Source organism: Mya arenaria, chromosome 13 (assembly GCF_026914265.1).
Source record: "Mya arenaria isolate MELC-2E11 chromosome 13, ASM2691426v1".
In the NCBI taxonomy this organism is placed as follows: Eukaryota; Metazoa; Mollusca; class Bivalvia; order Myida; family Myidae; genus Mya; species Mya arenaria.
The window spans coordinates 15,060,609-15,076,904 of NC_069134.1; the positions used below are offsets into that span (position 1 = coordinate 15,060,609).

The 16,296-nt window shown below is 35.6% G+C and overlaps 1 protein-coding gene and 3 non-coding genes across 4 annotated transcripts; all 4 read left to right on the forward strand.

The window, feature by feature from the left end:
- The first annotated feature begins 402 nt into the window (after nt 1-402).
- On the forward strand, nt 403-14,379 carry LOC128215532 (eukaryotic translation initiation factor 2 subunit 1-like). Its single transcript, XM_052922216.1, has 8 exons — nt 403-507; nt 1,627-1,872; nt 10,144-10,223; nt 10,742-10,890; nt 11,491-11,597; nt 11,927-12,024; nt 12,763-12,906; nt 13,840-14,379. Exons 2-8 carry the CDS (start codon nt 1,635-1,637, stop codon nt 14,011-14,013), a joined length of 990 nt encoding a protein of 329 aa, XP_052778176.1. The 5' UTR covers nt 403-507; nt 1,627-1,634; the 3' UTR covers nt 14,014-14,379.
- Nucleotides 3,473-3,546, forward strand: LOC128215615 (small nucleolar RNA SNORD79). Its single transcript, XR_008258054.1, has one exon. It is a non-coding gene; the product is annotated as a small nucleolar RNA SNORD79 (small nucleolar RNA).
- Nucleotides 6,991-7,067, forward strand: LOC128215616 (small nucleolar RNA SNORD79). Its single transcript, XR_008258055.1, has one exon. It is a non-coding gene; the product is annotated as a small nucleolar RNA SNORD79 (small nucleolar RNA).
- LOC128215614 (small nucleolar RNA SNORD79) lies at nt 7,817-7,896 on the forward strand. The gene has a single exon (XR_008258053.1). It is a non-coding gene; the product is annotated as a small nucleolar RNA SNORD79 (small nucleolar RNA).
- Nucleotides 14,380-16,296: the final 1,917 nt, after the last annotated feature.

Genomic DNA, 16,296 nt, shown 5'->3' on the forward strand with positions numbered 1-16,296 from the left:
TTAGAACGAGCCATTTTTGCGAAAATGCATGGAAACCAGTGATAAAAGACTGTTGAGAAAAAAAAACACAGGTTTTTATATTTATGTTTAAAATGTATGTTTTATGTATTTTTCTTTAAGCGTTAGTAACGTTTTTAGCCAAACAATCCATTAATTTTCGAACACAAATAAGAAAAACTGCGATTTGATCTATTGTTACCAGTCTTATGTCACTGGTGTTCAAATATTTACGCAAAATTGGCTCATTTCAAGACAAAATAAAGTTGCAAAATTGTAAATCTGTGAGAGTGCAGCTTATGTCGACGTTGATATCAGGGAACCGCATTCTGAACATCTTATTGCATCAGATTGAGTTTGTGCCGTGTGCATAAAATTGTTCTCGTCGATTGGATGATACGTGAGCTGAGATAAAAATAGAAAGGATTTCCCAGTTCCGGATTTCCCGTTTTGCACACGAAACATTACTATTGTACACATGGAAAACTGACCAGCTGAACAAAACATTAAGTGAGTTTTGATTTAAGAAACACTTAGTTATGTAAATGAAAGTTATGCATCTGATTTAGTTTCTTTGCTATGTTTGTACCTCATCAAAGTATAACCTTAAGGTGTTTTATTTGTATTCGCCATGTAACATCTGGCAATGAAAATGCCGGTGCATATTGCGTCCTCATTCTTGATCGTACCATTAATTGCATCACTTGAAATCATAAACACTATGATGCAAGGTACAAAGCTGTTTTGCAAGAAAAGTCATATATAAATCATGCAGATGTTTAGACGTTGATAGTTAATAGCGGTTAAAAGTCTTTACTTGTACACTAGTCCACTTTAATGGCCGTCAGTCTTTACTTGTGCACTAGTCCACTTTAATGGCCGTCTACGAGTCTTTTGACGTTTTTTTTCATCGCAAACTCGTGACGTCCACCATCCCATCAAAATGTAGTGAACAGTCTCTGCGCACAGATTCCACACGGCCACAATTTTGAAATTATGTCCGTTAAAAATTCAAATTTCTACGAAAATATTATTGCCTTCTATTAAACACATATTTATGTCATTTAAATATGATAAAAAAACTTATTAAGATATCATAAAACACTTACATGTATCGATTGATTACCAAGTATTCCGATATCTGTAAAGATGGGACAAATCTGACAGGTTGTGTACATGTATAAAAAAAGGGTTTTCGTGACCCAGAATATATTTATGTGAAAATAACGACTCTTAAATGACAAATTCAATCCACTTAAGATCACTGTCGGGTACATATTGAACATTTTTGTCATTACTATTCAACATCGATGCATAATATTACTATATATTATTTTGCCTGGTGTTAAATGGTAGAGAGTTGTAGCATTACAGGGATTCATAAATGTCAAAATAATTAAAAAGTATCCCTGATCGCTCATTATTGTAACTACTTGTGCACATGCTTTGCACTAGGGCTATCTGAAATTCTGCAAGAATCTGTTACTGTTAGTCAACTTAGCGTTATAACTTTCAGTGTTCATGTTATTTTTTACAAAAAAGTACAAACTCAGTAATATCCTTATGAAAAGAGTCAGGTATGTTTCCTTTTTGTCTGTTTAATAATGAATATTTCTGTTTTACTTTTAGATTAAAAGATGGTGTTATCGTGCAGATTTTATGCAAACAAGTTCCCAGAGGTGGAAGATGTTGTCATGGTCAATGTGCGATCCATTGCCGAGATGGGGGCGTATGTTCATTTGTTAGAATACAACAACATTGAGGGCATGATCCTGCTGTCAGAACTGTCTCGAAGACGTATCCGTTCCATCAACAAGCTGATCCGAGTGGGAAGAAACGAATGTGTTGTTGTCATAAGAGTTGACAAGGACAAAGGTATTAAAGCTGCACTCTCACAGATAGACAGTTTAGAAAAAAAATATCTTAGAACCAGCTTAATTTGGCACTGATGCCTTCCATTCAGTCTTGTAATATTACTCACAATAGAACAGATCTGAATAATCAGCTGCCGAAAATTTAATTTAAAGCGTTACTGGTTGACGGTACAGAACCATTTAAGGAATGAATTGCGGGCTTGATGTCATTGTCAGGGTAAGAACACAATTGGGCTGGTCAAAGTGTGAGGTGTCCAAAGGACTCCATGCGTAGTTTGACCAGTCCTATTGCGTTCATATCCCCGATAATGACATCAAGCCCACAATTCATTACTTATATTTACACCAACAGTTCATTATTTCATTCAAGAATTGTTAAAACAATACTTCATTTCATTTAAGAAAACCTTCAGTAATCCTTTCTTACCCATTCTGTAAATAGAACGACCCGACTGGAACTGGTAACACTGGAAAAAATCAACCGCTTGAAATAATTTTGAAACATAAAATTGAAACACTTATGGCAACAATACATAAAACATATGATTATCAAAAATAAAATCTTTCTAAAATGTTGATTTATATTTTACGGGTCCTGCCGACACGATACAAACAATAACAAGATCCTATTTCCATGTATATTGTTATGCAATGAATTGCAAACCAAACATATCCGAAGATGTTGCGTTCATCAGATTTGATGATAACCGCAATTGCCTGATGATAACCACAATTGCCGAAAGGCAGTTCATTTAAGGAATGGAAGTTGAGGTGCAAATATACAGGATACAAATCCAGAACACCTGTTAAACATGAGTCTGTTTACGGTGATTGATAATACGATGATCAATGCAGAAGGCTTGCTTTAGTAACGCTTGCGAAGTTTCATATTTTTTTATTGAGTATTTTGCTTAAAATGCAATTCAAAGTTTAATACGCTTAAAGATCAAAATGTAGCACAGGAGGGAATGACGTCATATGGAGAGGTCTCGCAATTATGTTGACCTACTTTTAAGATAATAATAAATAGAAATGACTGTATACATTGACTGTATACATTTGCAGATCATGTTTTTGAAAAGCGGTGAAAAAAATAACTTGGCAGCTAGTGTTTGATTAAGAAGATAGCATTCTTAATAATCATAGTTTTATGCACATGTATTTTGTGAGGGTGACTTTTGGTAGTTTTATACCAATCAAGTTTTTGATTTTATTTTTTTCTATTTGTCTATATAACTTTTCAAACTTGAAGCGCTTGTATATTTCTACATTCTTTTGTCTTCGGTATTTGTGCCCTCTGTAGCGTGAATTGTGAGGTGATTTACTGTCCATAAAATAAACTATGTTGTACTTGAAAGATGTTTCATATGAAATTTTAACCTACTACAATAAAAGATCTAATTGTAATTGATAATTGAGAAAAACCTCCAAAAGTGTTCGGATAAGTGATCTTAGCCAGTATTATGACCCCTCAGGCAGCAGTGACGGTTTTAGGAATTAAATGTCAATTTTCAAACGTTGACATAGAAAGCTCCGATCTGATCTTTGTCAGCAGTCTTTGTCATCAAGTTGTCCCTAAGTTTTGTACATAAACAAGTTTTGGTCAGTTGTGATGATTTCTACAATGGGAATCTCTCTGAAAATAATCATGGAGAGTATTGTTTCTGAACTGGCCCTTGAAAGCTATGAGAATCTGTATTGTCAAATAATTATGTGGGTAAATTATGTGTGACAAAATTGTAAATTTGACTTATTGACAGTGTTTATTTTGAGGGGTTAATTTTGACTAATGTTGCAATCACTGAAATTAGAATTACGGATGAACAAGCCGGAATTCATATACTATAGCTTGGCATCAAATTTTTTAACAAGCCCTGCTATATAAAATTCAGAATTTGAGCAAGCCCATAAGACATTTTACCAGTGCAGGGCTTGCGGGCTTGTGTTAATTTCGACCACTGAATGTTGGTGATTAAACTTTACTTTTTGGAGAGGGGACAGAAGGTTGATTTAGGGCTCTTGTGTGCCAGTGTAGCCTGGCTGCTTTGGTAACATTAACTGAGGCCCTGGTTAGGTTGCCATGCACTGTGCAAGGTAGATCAATACATGACCACTCTCTATTTGCATGGGAAATGACTATGTCACATGTATTTCCAGTGAAACATAGGTCAGCGGTGATGATTTTTACAATGGGAATCTCTCTGAAAAAAACCATGGAGAGTATTGTTTCTGATCTGACATGTGTTTAAGAGAAATCATTTGTTCATCTTCAAGGTGTGTGTTTGAGAGAACTTGCATGTTCTTCCTAATTTACCTCTATGACAGTGCTTAATATGTCAGTGTTTTTCCCAATTTTAAGGGAATGGTGGCGGGGCCCTTTGATAGGGGAAAAAAGCATGGTTTTAGCAGACAAGAGAAAAATGCTAGTCACATGTATTACAAGTGACAAATAGGTCAGTGGTGATGATTTTTACAATGGGAATCTCTCTGAAAATGCCCATGGAGAGTATTGGTTCTGAACTGACTTAAACATGATTTGAACTTAAGAGAAATTATTTTTCATCTCTCTCACCTCTGCATCATTAAATTTACTCTGAAGATGACTAAGGTCAACATAAGGCTGAACTAGTCAGGGCCATTTATGATGATTTCTACAAATGGAAATCTTTCTGAGAAAAACCAAATGGAGACTGTTGTATCAGTGTACTTAATTCGGATTTGAATCCACTAGCCCATTCGGGCTATCAGATAGGAAATTTTACTAGCCCGAAACCAATTTCTCTAGCCCAAACTTAAACACTATAAAGTATCACTCGATCGGAATAATATTTGGAAGTTTGAATATGATTTCACAACGATTCCTTTCATCTAATCAAGCACGCTCATACAGTTTCAATAAATGTTCCCCAATCTGAACAATGCGTCAATAATAAATTATAGTCATACATATAATAGTGTAGTCATCAAAAGTTCAGTTACTAATGCACCAGTCAATTGTAACCACGGCCACCCAAGGTCCGGGGGTATACCGGGGATAGCCGGGGAAATGGGCCGTGTTTTTACCTTCCCGGTGGCCCCGCAGTGCCGGGTGAATGCGTTGATTTTGTATTCGCGCCAAATATAGCGGGGAATGTGCCTTACTTAGGGTCTCTGGGGTGCGGGGTCATTTGGCAGGGATTTTACTTCTCAGTTCGTCCCCGCAGGGCGGGGGTTTTATCTTGGCTTGGCTGGACCGAAAGTCAAAGTCCCCGCTATACCCCGGACCTGGAGGGGACGTGGTTACAATTGACTGATGCATAATAAAGTTTTCAAAAAGGTAATAAAAAGAGAAACATGTTTTCTGGACATATCATTTATTTAATGGAAAGAATTATGCATGTACTTTAAGTTCTGTTTTCCAATGCATCCTTGTCAAATCCGATATGCCCCAGCGATTGTGCAATGACATTTTTCTCTTTTCAACTTTCAGTTTCACTTTCAAGTTTCGGAAGAAACAACAAAAATATATCGATGTTTATATTGCCAATATTCCTATAATTGTTCTTTAAAATAAATGGCAAAGCTATTCAAAGGTATAAAATAGAACCTTGCTGTACTGTACACTGACAACAATTTAACTATATCTGACAGTTCTCCTTTCACTTTGATTAAATTTGTCAGGAAGTAAACGGGCACCTGTTTCCTGCGCATTTAAGACGATGCTTGTAGAATGATTATTTTCTGTTCGCATTACAAACTTAAATATCTTTCTTTTTATTTTAGCTAATAAATAAAATATATTTAAACGAAATAAATAAAATATCATTGTTGATATTGCTATTTTAGCATTGTTGATTTTCATAGCCATCGAAGATGTCGAAAACTGCCGATGTCATCCGTTAATTTACATAATGGGCGGAGTTATTGACGTCATAGAGTTTGACTGCTGCTAACAGACACAGTTACTGGTTAAAAACTGATCGATAATTACTTGTCACTTCGGGCATTAATTAATTTTGACATGTGTTTATATTCATTGATTAAATAAACAAACATTCAGCACATGGCTTGAGCCCTGAATCGCAGAGCAATTAGCTTTTTGATCATCGTAAATTTCGGCGAATCCAACTTCGCCGTTATCAAGGCGACTAAGTCGCTCGAGTCGCCTTGAAGGACGCATTCTTAAATAATAACGCTTGAAAAATAAAACAAAAAACGATGTGTTACACATTTAATTGGCATGGTCTTTTTTAACTCACATAAGGAAAAAATGGTAGCCCGGTCGGGCTAGTTTCTGTAGAAAATCGGTAGCCCCAGCTGAAATTTGGTAGCCTTGGGCGATCGGGCTACCGCGAATTTCGAACACTGTTGTATCTGAAATTGTCTGAAAATTGAATAGATGCATTTATAAGCTGATGAGAAGCTTGAATTCTGCAGGAACATTATTTAACCCCCCCCCCCCCCCCCCCCCCCCCAAATGGCCAAAGCAAAGGTTTCACTTATGTGATTGCAATGCCATTGGGTCTACTTCACTATAAGTTGTAGAATTAAAAAAAAAGTTTCAAATCCATGCCATTTAATCCAAATAATTGATTGATGGTTCGTAGAAATGGCAATACATCTTCCTGCACTCCTGTGTGCCGGTGTAGCCTGGTTGCCTTGATAACACTGACTGAGGCCCTGGCGAGGGCACCGTGAACTGTGCAAGGGAAGTAGATAAACACAGTAGAGGCTGGGGTATGGGAGGGGCCGGACCTCTTTCTCAATGTCCTGGGGCCTCACCCTCTCGACTCTACAACATTGAATGCATGGGAATATATCAGTTATTTGCATGGGAAATGTCGCATGTATTACAAATATAACTTATGTCAGTGGTGATGATTTTTACAATGGGAATCTCTCTGAAAATACCCATGGAGAGTATTGTTTCTGAACTGACTTAAACATGGGTTGAAATTAAGAGAAATTATTTTTCCATCCTGAAGGTTATCAAGCTCTTAGTCTTGGTGTGGTCACCCTGCTGTGTGCAAGGTAGATCAACACATGACCTCGCTCAATAACAAGGGGCCTCATTCTCTCACCTGCATCATTAAATTAACTCTGAAGATGACTATGGTCAACATAATGCTGAACGAGCCAGGGCCATTTATGATGATTTCTACAAATGGAAATCTCTCTGAGAAAAACCAAATGGAGACTGTTGTATTTGAAATAGTCTGAAAAATGAATAGATGCATTAATAAGCGGAGGAGAAGCTCGAATTCTGCAGGAACAATATTTTAAGTAACCTCCCCAAAAATGGCCATAGCAAAGGTTTCACTTTAGTGATTGCTATGCCATTGGGTCTACTTCAGTATAAGTTGTAAAATTAAAAAAAAAGTTTCAAATCCATGCCATTTAATCCAAATAATTGATTGATGGTTCGTAGAAATGGTAATACATCTTCCTGCACTCCTGTGTGCTGGTGTAGCCTGGTTGCCTTGGTAACACTGACTGAGGCCCTGGCGAGGGCACGGTGCACTGTGCAAGGGAAGAAGATAAACACAGTAGAGGCTGGGGTATGGGAGGGGCCGGACCTCTTTCTTAATGTCCTGAGGCCTCACCCTCTTGAATCTATAACATTGAATGCATGAATTATATAAATCAGTTATTTGCATGCATGGAAAATGTAACATGTATTACAAATATAACGTACGTTAGTGGTGATGATTTTAACAATGGGAATCTCTCTGAAAATACCCATGGAGAGTATTGTTTCTGATCTGACTTAAATATGTGTTGAAATTACAAGAAATCATTTTTTCATCTTGAAGGTTATAACGCTCTTAGTCTTGGTGTGGTCACCCTGCTGTGTGCAAGGTAGATCAAACATGGCCTCGCTCAATATCAAGGGGCCTCGTTCTCTCACCTGCATCATTAAATTAACTCCTCAGATGACTAAGGTCACCATATGCTGAACTAGTCAGGGCCATTTATGATGATGATTTCTACAAATGGGAATCTCTCTGAGAAAAACCAAATGGAGACTGTTGTATCTGAAATGGTCTGAAAATTGAATAGATGCATTTATAAGCTGATGAGTAGCTTGAATTCTGCAGGAACATTATTTAACCCCCCCTCCCCCCCCCCCCCCCCCCTCACAAATGGCCAAAGCAAAGGTTTCACCTTTGTGATTGCTAAGCCATTGGGTCTACCTCACTAAGTTGTAAAATTCAAAAAAAGTTTCACTCCATGACATTTAATCTAAATGATTTGTTGAGAGCTAGTGCAAAAATAATGGCAATTCAACTTCCTGCACTCCTGTGTGCCGGTGTAGCCTGGTTGCCTTGGTAACACTGAGGCCCTGGCGAGGTGACCGTGCACTGTGCAAGGGAAGTAGATAAAATTAGTAGAGGCTGGGGTATGGGAGGGGCCGGACCTCTTTCTTAATGTCCTGGGGCCTCACCCTCTCGACTCTACAACATTGAATGATGTCAGTTATATGCACATTGAAATGTCACATGTATTTCCAGTGAAACATTCGTCAGTGGTGATGATTTTTACAATGGGAATCTCTCTGAAAAAAAAAACGATGGAGAGTATTGTTTCTGATCTGACTAAACTATGTGTTTAAAAGAAATTGTTTCTTCATCTACAAGTTATGTGTTTGAGAGAACTTGCATGTTTTCTCTAATTCACTTCTATGACAGTGCATATCTGTGTTAGTTTTTTTTCAACTTTAAAGAGAATGGTGGCGGGGCCTATGATACGGGAAAAATAGCATGGTTTTTGCAAACACAAGGGAAAAATACTGGTCACATGTATTACCAGTGAAACATATATAGGTCAGTGGTGATGATTTTTACAATGGGAATCTCTCTGATAATACCCATGGAGAGTATTGTTTCTGAACTGACTTAAACATTTGTTTAAGGGAAATTGTTTCTCCATCTTGAAGGTTATCACCCTCTATAAAGTCTTGCAGTGTGCAAGGTAGATCAACACATGACCTCTTTCTCAACTTCAGGGGCCTTGTTCTCTCACCTCTGCATCATTGAATTAATTGTATAAGTTATATGCATGGGAAATGACAATTGTATTACCAGTGAATGATTGATTATTAGTGGTGATGATTTCTACTGTGGGATCTCTCAATTGTAAGAAGGCAGAATGGTGCATTCCATGAGGGATGATCGGTGCCAGTGTATGAAACTTACTTTGAAATGCTATATAGGAAGTGGGGCTACAGTTTTTCTTATTTTCATAGCCGGATTAGATTTTTCATAGCTGGACCAATACAATATCAAACTTACACCAAAAGATTTTGATAGCCAATCTTGCTATGGGAATCTTTTGCGGACATTGGTTATCAGACTACCATTAACTTGGCACACTGGGTTGCTACAATAGAGGGCAAGGTTCCAGTGGCCGAAATTAACACAAGCCCACAAGCCCTGCACTGGTAAAATGTCTTCCAGGCTTGATCAAATTCTGAATTTAATATAGCAGGACTTGTTAAAATATTTGATGCCAAGCAATAGTGTAAGAATTCGGGCTTGTTCAACCAAGTCTAATTTCAATGACTGAGGTTCAGCACCCTAGCAACCCCATAGGATTTTTGAGCTAAAACTGTAAAACAGTAATAAAAGTACAGTATGAAATGATATAATATATGAGCCGCATCGCGCGATTTTGGGCCTTCAGACATATATTTGCTATTAAATTGTTTTAAGGTTTTTGAATGAAATTATATTTCAGGAAGATATTCTGAAAATTTCATGATGATATCACTTAAATTGCGTAAGATACGTGCTTACAAGTAAGACCATGTATTGCGCATTTTGAATACTAAATTTGACGTCATTCAAAGGACGTCGTTACGAAAGCACATTATTCAAATGACGTGCAAAATTACCCTATCAATATTACAACTAGCTTATGATTTAAAATATTTTCTTAACACAATATCTTTAAGGAACATAATTTAAGATGAAAATGATGAATAATTTTTGTATCTTTAATAGATTTGGCCTTTAAACACAGACTATTAATGCAGTCAAAATATGTTGGGACGAAGCCCATGGTTGCTATGGAAACATGAGTACCCCAACGGTCATAAATTGTCAAGAAAATGATGCTCCAAAGTCACACCTTTAAAAGAAAGGAGTTTGGAAGGAATTTATATACATAGCAAAAATCATTATTTTTGACATCTTTTATTTATGATTACTTCATTTGTAATAATTATGCCTGAAGGCCCAAAATCGCGCGATGCGGCTCATATACTCCACACTTTATACCTGGTTTCTTGCAGGTTACATTGATCTGTCGAAGCGCAGAGTGTCACCAGAAGAAGTGATGAAGTGTGAGGAGAGATTTGCAAAGGCAAAAGCAGTAAGTGAATTTTGTTGAGTGATTTTTATCCTGATCAAAGTTTTTAACTATTTATTTGGTTTGTATTAAGATTAGTCTGAAATATGGCAGAGGGGAATATGTTTTTTGTGTTGCTTTTTAAAAAGAATTTTTCTTGCACTAATAAAGTTGATGGCTAGACACAGGCTCAGAAAAAACATTTGTAATAAATGACATTGAACCTTTTTTCAATTCTTTTACAAAAAAAGTTTGTAAATTTTGTACTGTATATAACCCAGGTATCATCATAGCTGTTGCCATCGTTGTCTTTGTGCAAGAACTTTCATTTTTGCAAATCCAAGATACTTTCTTGATAAATGCTTCATATATTTAAATGTAGAAAGTAGCTTTAAATCTGGCTGAATTCTTTGTTGATCTTGAGTCCCTTGGTGAACTGAAAGAAACAAATTAATATCCAATTTGGCTTGTGTTTCTCTTGTTAAGTTTGGGTGGCAAATAATGATTCAGTGAAATAATTCAAGTGTTCTAATTCTGTAAAGGTAAACAGTATTCTGCGCCATGTTGGTGAGTTGCTACACTACAAAAATGACACCCAGCTTGAAGACCTGTACATGAAAACAGCATGGATGTTTGATGAGAAGCTCAAAAAACCTACAGCTTGTTACGAAATCTTCAAGCACGCTGTTACGTAAGTTTGCTCTTGTAGGTCAATCTCAACATTTTAATGTACAAGTAAGGTGTGAACAAAAAAGTATATTGAGATTTAAAAACCAACTTGTAATATCAGGTTGTGTTTGTGTCAAACAAATGCTCCCTATGATAGAGTTAGTCCAGGATATACCGTCAATGAACAAAACTTTCGGTGAAAGAGAAAATAAATGATGCATTCTAGTACCGATATATAACCTAAAATATATGGCAGGATATGGGTTTATGTGCATGACACCAGCTGCATGACCAGGTACACTTTAAACAAATGATGCTGATGTAATGCTTATCATTGATACAAATTGCATTTTTTTTTAGTTAAGATTTTTAAAATGTATAAAGCCTAATTGGTTGCAAAATTCTTAAATAGACCCATGAAAAGACCCCCTGCACATTTATAAGAGCAATCGTGTCTAAAAGAACATTTACGGAATTACTTTTGAAATAATTCCATGAGTCTAAACTTGAATATAAAACAGTAAAGATGAATAAAATAAGTGATGATTGTACCTAAATCATTTTAAAAGTACTAAGAAGCATATAGATCGTGACACTAATTTTTTACATTTACTCATTGCAGGAACCCGGCAACTCTTGATGAATGTGATATTGATGAGAATACGAAAGAGGTTCTGTTGGAAAATATTAAAAGAAGACTAACTCCACAGTCAGTCAAAATACGATCAGGTTAAACCTTGATGCCTTTAAAGTAAAAAGTTACCTATAAACATGCATTATTTATAGAAATTATCCAATGAGGCAAGATTTCAGCAATAGTCTTTTGAATATATGGTCTTGTCTGCTCAATAACTTAGAAGCCTTTGTCCGATTTACACCAATTAGGTCAGAATGTGTATTGGGATAATATCTCAGACAACAGAGATATCCAACCATATTGCTCTAGTCACTCCGGAGTTATCGCCCTACAATTTTAGAAATTACCTGAAATCATTTATGTTGGAAGCTGGTTTGAATAGCATTCATTTTTTTATTTATTCTAACTTCTCTATTTTCAGATATTGAAGTAGCCTGTACAAATTACGAAGGGGTAGATGCGGTAAAACGGGCTTTAAAGAAAGGTTTAGAATTGTCAACAGAGGTCATGCCTATCAAGGTGAGTGAAATGTATGGGTTAAAAAATTGAATGCTATTTAATAGTAAAATTTGGTCAATTTTAGAAATGAAAAGTCTACACATGGATGAAAGTTCAGGAACTATTTGGTAACAGGATTTGAAAGTGTGTCTTTGTTCTGTATGTTATATTGGCTTTTATATGCCTGTTTACAAATAATATCACATGACAATTATGGTGTTTCAGAGCTCTAAAATTCTTTGAGTTAATTATTTTATAAGTGAATCTTAGAATCCTAATTATGTGGATGAAATCCTACGAGTACAAATCGATGAAACACATTGATAATGGAGCAGGGTTTCATTGTATGTTTTGGCAATTACATCATGATTTTGCATGCCTTTAGTTTTCATCCAAAATATTTAGAATCAATATAAATGTTAAGAATGCAAATCATTTTTGTCTTCCTAAAATTTGAATAAGACCAGCAAAACCAGCATGTATTACCTCCTGTGCTTGACAAGCAAATAAAATATTTTTTGATTGTTGATTAATTTCTGCTTGAACTAAACATTTTTTGGATTTCTATCTATTTTTTGCCAAAGTTTGAGGTGTCTCATTGGAACTCCTGACTTTGAGGTTTTGGGGTTCCCCCATGACATTTGTTCTCCTCTGGACTCCCAGACACCATTAGTGTCAAATGCTGAAGTTTCTCTATTTGAACAGAATATTTGAGAAAATATTTCATGAACTGATGTGTATGTGTAATTTTATTTTCAGATTAACCTCATAGCCCCTCCCCTGTACGTAGTGACTACACAAACATTAGATCGAGGGGAAGGCCTTATAGCGCTTAACAAAGCCCTAGAAGCTATCAAAGCCAGTATAGAAGAAGCAGGGGGCATGTTTAACATACAATTACAGGTAAGATTATTCCTTCAATGAAAATTGACTGCCAATGGCCTGAACTCATTCGTTCAATGGGCTTTTATTACTCAAACAATAAATAAACTACAGTTTCTACAGTTTCTACAGTTTTAAAAAGACACTCAACCAGTACGTGTACATGTATAACAAAAATAAACATTAAGTGATAAACCTTAAACTACTTAACTAAATACTGGTAATGCATTTATGGAAAATTTTAATTACTGATTACAAGATTGTGACCATGTAATTAATAGCTGAAAACGTAAAAATACTAATTGACTGGTGAGTGCTTAAAGATTAACAGTGACATACTATTGTCTTATATTACATTCACCATGTTTAATGCACCTTTCATTCTAATTAAACATGATATCCTTCATATGAACCATTTTTTTATTATCATTCATTCTTTTCGGTAAATGAAAACAATTGTTTTAATTGTGGTACATCTCATTAAGAGTGCATCTTTAACTAAGATATAACATATTTTTCTTTCTTATTCAGAATTTGTTAAGAAAACAAACTTTTTGACATTGGCAACATAACCAAATTTCAGCTTTAAAAAATTCTGGTCTTTAAATTTTAGGATCAAGCTTGTTCAAGCTGTTCTTATTGAGAACAGTTGGTTCTTGGTTCTTGGAATTAAATAATCGAATGAACATAATCTTTAATGCAATGGGCTTAATGCACAGTGGAAATTAGACTAACATTTTAAGTATACATTTTAGTGCAAGTTTCATACTAGTTTGTCAGAATCAGTCTTATTTCTCTGTACATCTGAATCGACTTTGTCTTTATAACTTTGACTTTGTAAGTTTGTTTCTAATTGTTAGACATGAAATCTTAGTGTGATAAATGGCAAGTTGATGTCATTTTCACCATCATGAAACACTAAAATGTAACTAAATAATGAATATTACATTGCAGGCCAAGGTTGTTTCTGATCTTGAAGAACAGGAACTTGCCAAGAAGTTGCAAGATTTGGAGGATGAGAACCAGGAGGTGGATGGAGATGACGATGAGGAAGACGATGATGATGATGACGATGGCAATGATGAGGATAAAGACAAAAGTGAACCGGAAGATGAAAAGGGAGAATGAAGTGCTTGATTACAGTGTGACTTACTAGGGGAGACAAATATATACCTAGGATTGATGAGATCAATACATTGGTTGTAGACCTTTCAAGTCAACCAATATGGCATTTGTTTGGAATAGAACTAAAATTTATCTATAAATGACTTTACTTGGAAAGGTTAATGCAAGGCCAGAATTGCAATCTAAATTGCTATTTATGTGTTTAAACAGCTTAAGTTTATTACATCCGCAGTTTATTACATGATTTCTTTGAAAGTGCTACTTCTATCTTGTAATGTTTGGAACTAATGACCTCACTTAATTGGTTATTGTTCACGAGAAACTGTAATTTGTAAATATCATATTAAATTAATAAAAACACTGAAAATATCTTTGTTTATATGGACAATGAGTGCATTACTTGAATATTGAACCAGAAGCTTCCATGTCTATTTTAAACCAGTTTGCAAACCATAAATATACTTATAAGGCTTAACAATGAAATTAAAATAAAATAAAAATATAATTGAGTGGTTTCAAAGAAGTGTCTACTTGGAATGAGCCCTGGAATTGTTGGCTTCATTAAGTTTGGGCTGAATTTGATATAAAAGAGGCAAAGAAATTAGTTTGGGAGGAGCAAATTATCAAATGTTTGTGTTTCTGTTTCTTCTTCAAGGTCACAAGTGTCACAAATGAAAAGTACTAAACAACACATATCCATCCATATATTGAGTAAAATCTGAAACCTAAAGGTTTCCACAGTGATTTGAGAGAAAGATGAGCAATTTATGATGTAAATCTTTCTCTAAAGAACTAAAAATATCCTTTTATAGGAAAACAGAATTAATCTGAATTAAAAATGTATTAGTTTTCATTAATTGTTGGTTTTTCAGGAGTACCAAGGCCCTAAATGGCTCATCTATCCTCCAACCACTGAAGCTTTCAAGAAATCTTGATGTCTGTTTCAACCATTAAAATTCCAGAAAAGGATGCATCAGTTGTCGGTCTCAAAACTTCTTATAGGAACTGTTTCTCACAACTTATTGTGGCAAATCATCTGCTGTAGGGATTTCCATTAGGATTTCTGGTAAATGTCAACCAGTCTTTTCATCCAATAGAAAAAGAATGCTTGTGTTTCTAGAACAAATTACTGAAGATTATGTAACTTAATGGTGAAATAATACTGAGTGCTTATATCTAGGAAAACCGTTAAAAAGATGTCATTCGATGCTTACATAAGGAGATAAAGCATATAATTTGACTGTATATAAGGTGATGAAAGCATGAAATTGAATGGTTTCCTCGGACAAAATTGCGATTGCTATGGCAATTACCCCAGAAGTAGGCAAGTTTGATTTGATGCTGAGATTGTCGGCCAGTCGGTCTTGCCCGGGCGATAATTGTGGACTAGTACAGGACGTATTGTAACCTGCTGCGGGCGGCATCCAGTATGTTGTCAGATCAATAACTTTTCACCAAACTTGGCCAGCATGTGCATGGGCATAATATATCGCAAACAGTTGATAAACGGCAATATTGCTTTAGTTACTGAAGAGGCATCGCATCGCCTCTTACATATAGAATTTACATCTAATTGGTCTTGTCCTATTATTTTCTTTAGAAGCATTTGTCTAATCATCACCAAATTTGGTCAAAATGTGTTTGGGCACAATATCTCCGACAAGTTCGATAACCAGCCATATTGATTAAAACATTCGAGAGATTATAGAAATACCCTAAAATCGGCTTTGTCAGATCAATAACTGGAGAAGTCTCAGGGAAATCATTCAATTTGGTCAGAATAAGTATGGATCTATTTTAATCAGAACGTGTATGGGCAGAATTATCTCGGTCAGGTTGGATAACCAGCTTTTTGTGTAAACTTGCTCCTTTTTACATCAAATCATTTGCGAAAATGCACCTGTTTTTAACTGACAACACAAATCCCTCCAAATGTTTGGATGAACTGCAATGATTTCATGGTTCCTTCCATGTACTGGTTCCACGTGGTGATGCCAGCCAGAATATATACTACTCAAAATTTGATAGGGATCATGTTTTTTAATATAAAGTACATACGTATTTAAAAAAAAACACTAAATGTTATCAAATGGCATTGTTTCAGGTTTCAAATGTCATAAGATATCAGTACCAAACCAATTCCGTTCAAGCGTAACGGACTCCTAAACAATATAGGGGTCAAAAACAGGCGTATACCAGGTTGTCAACAAATTTGGAAAGTCAACAGAATATCTTTGAACTTTTCTTAAACCAATGTTAGTAGCGTGTGTAATGTCCACGAGCGTC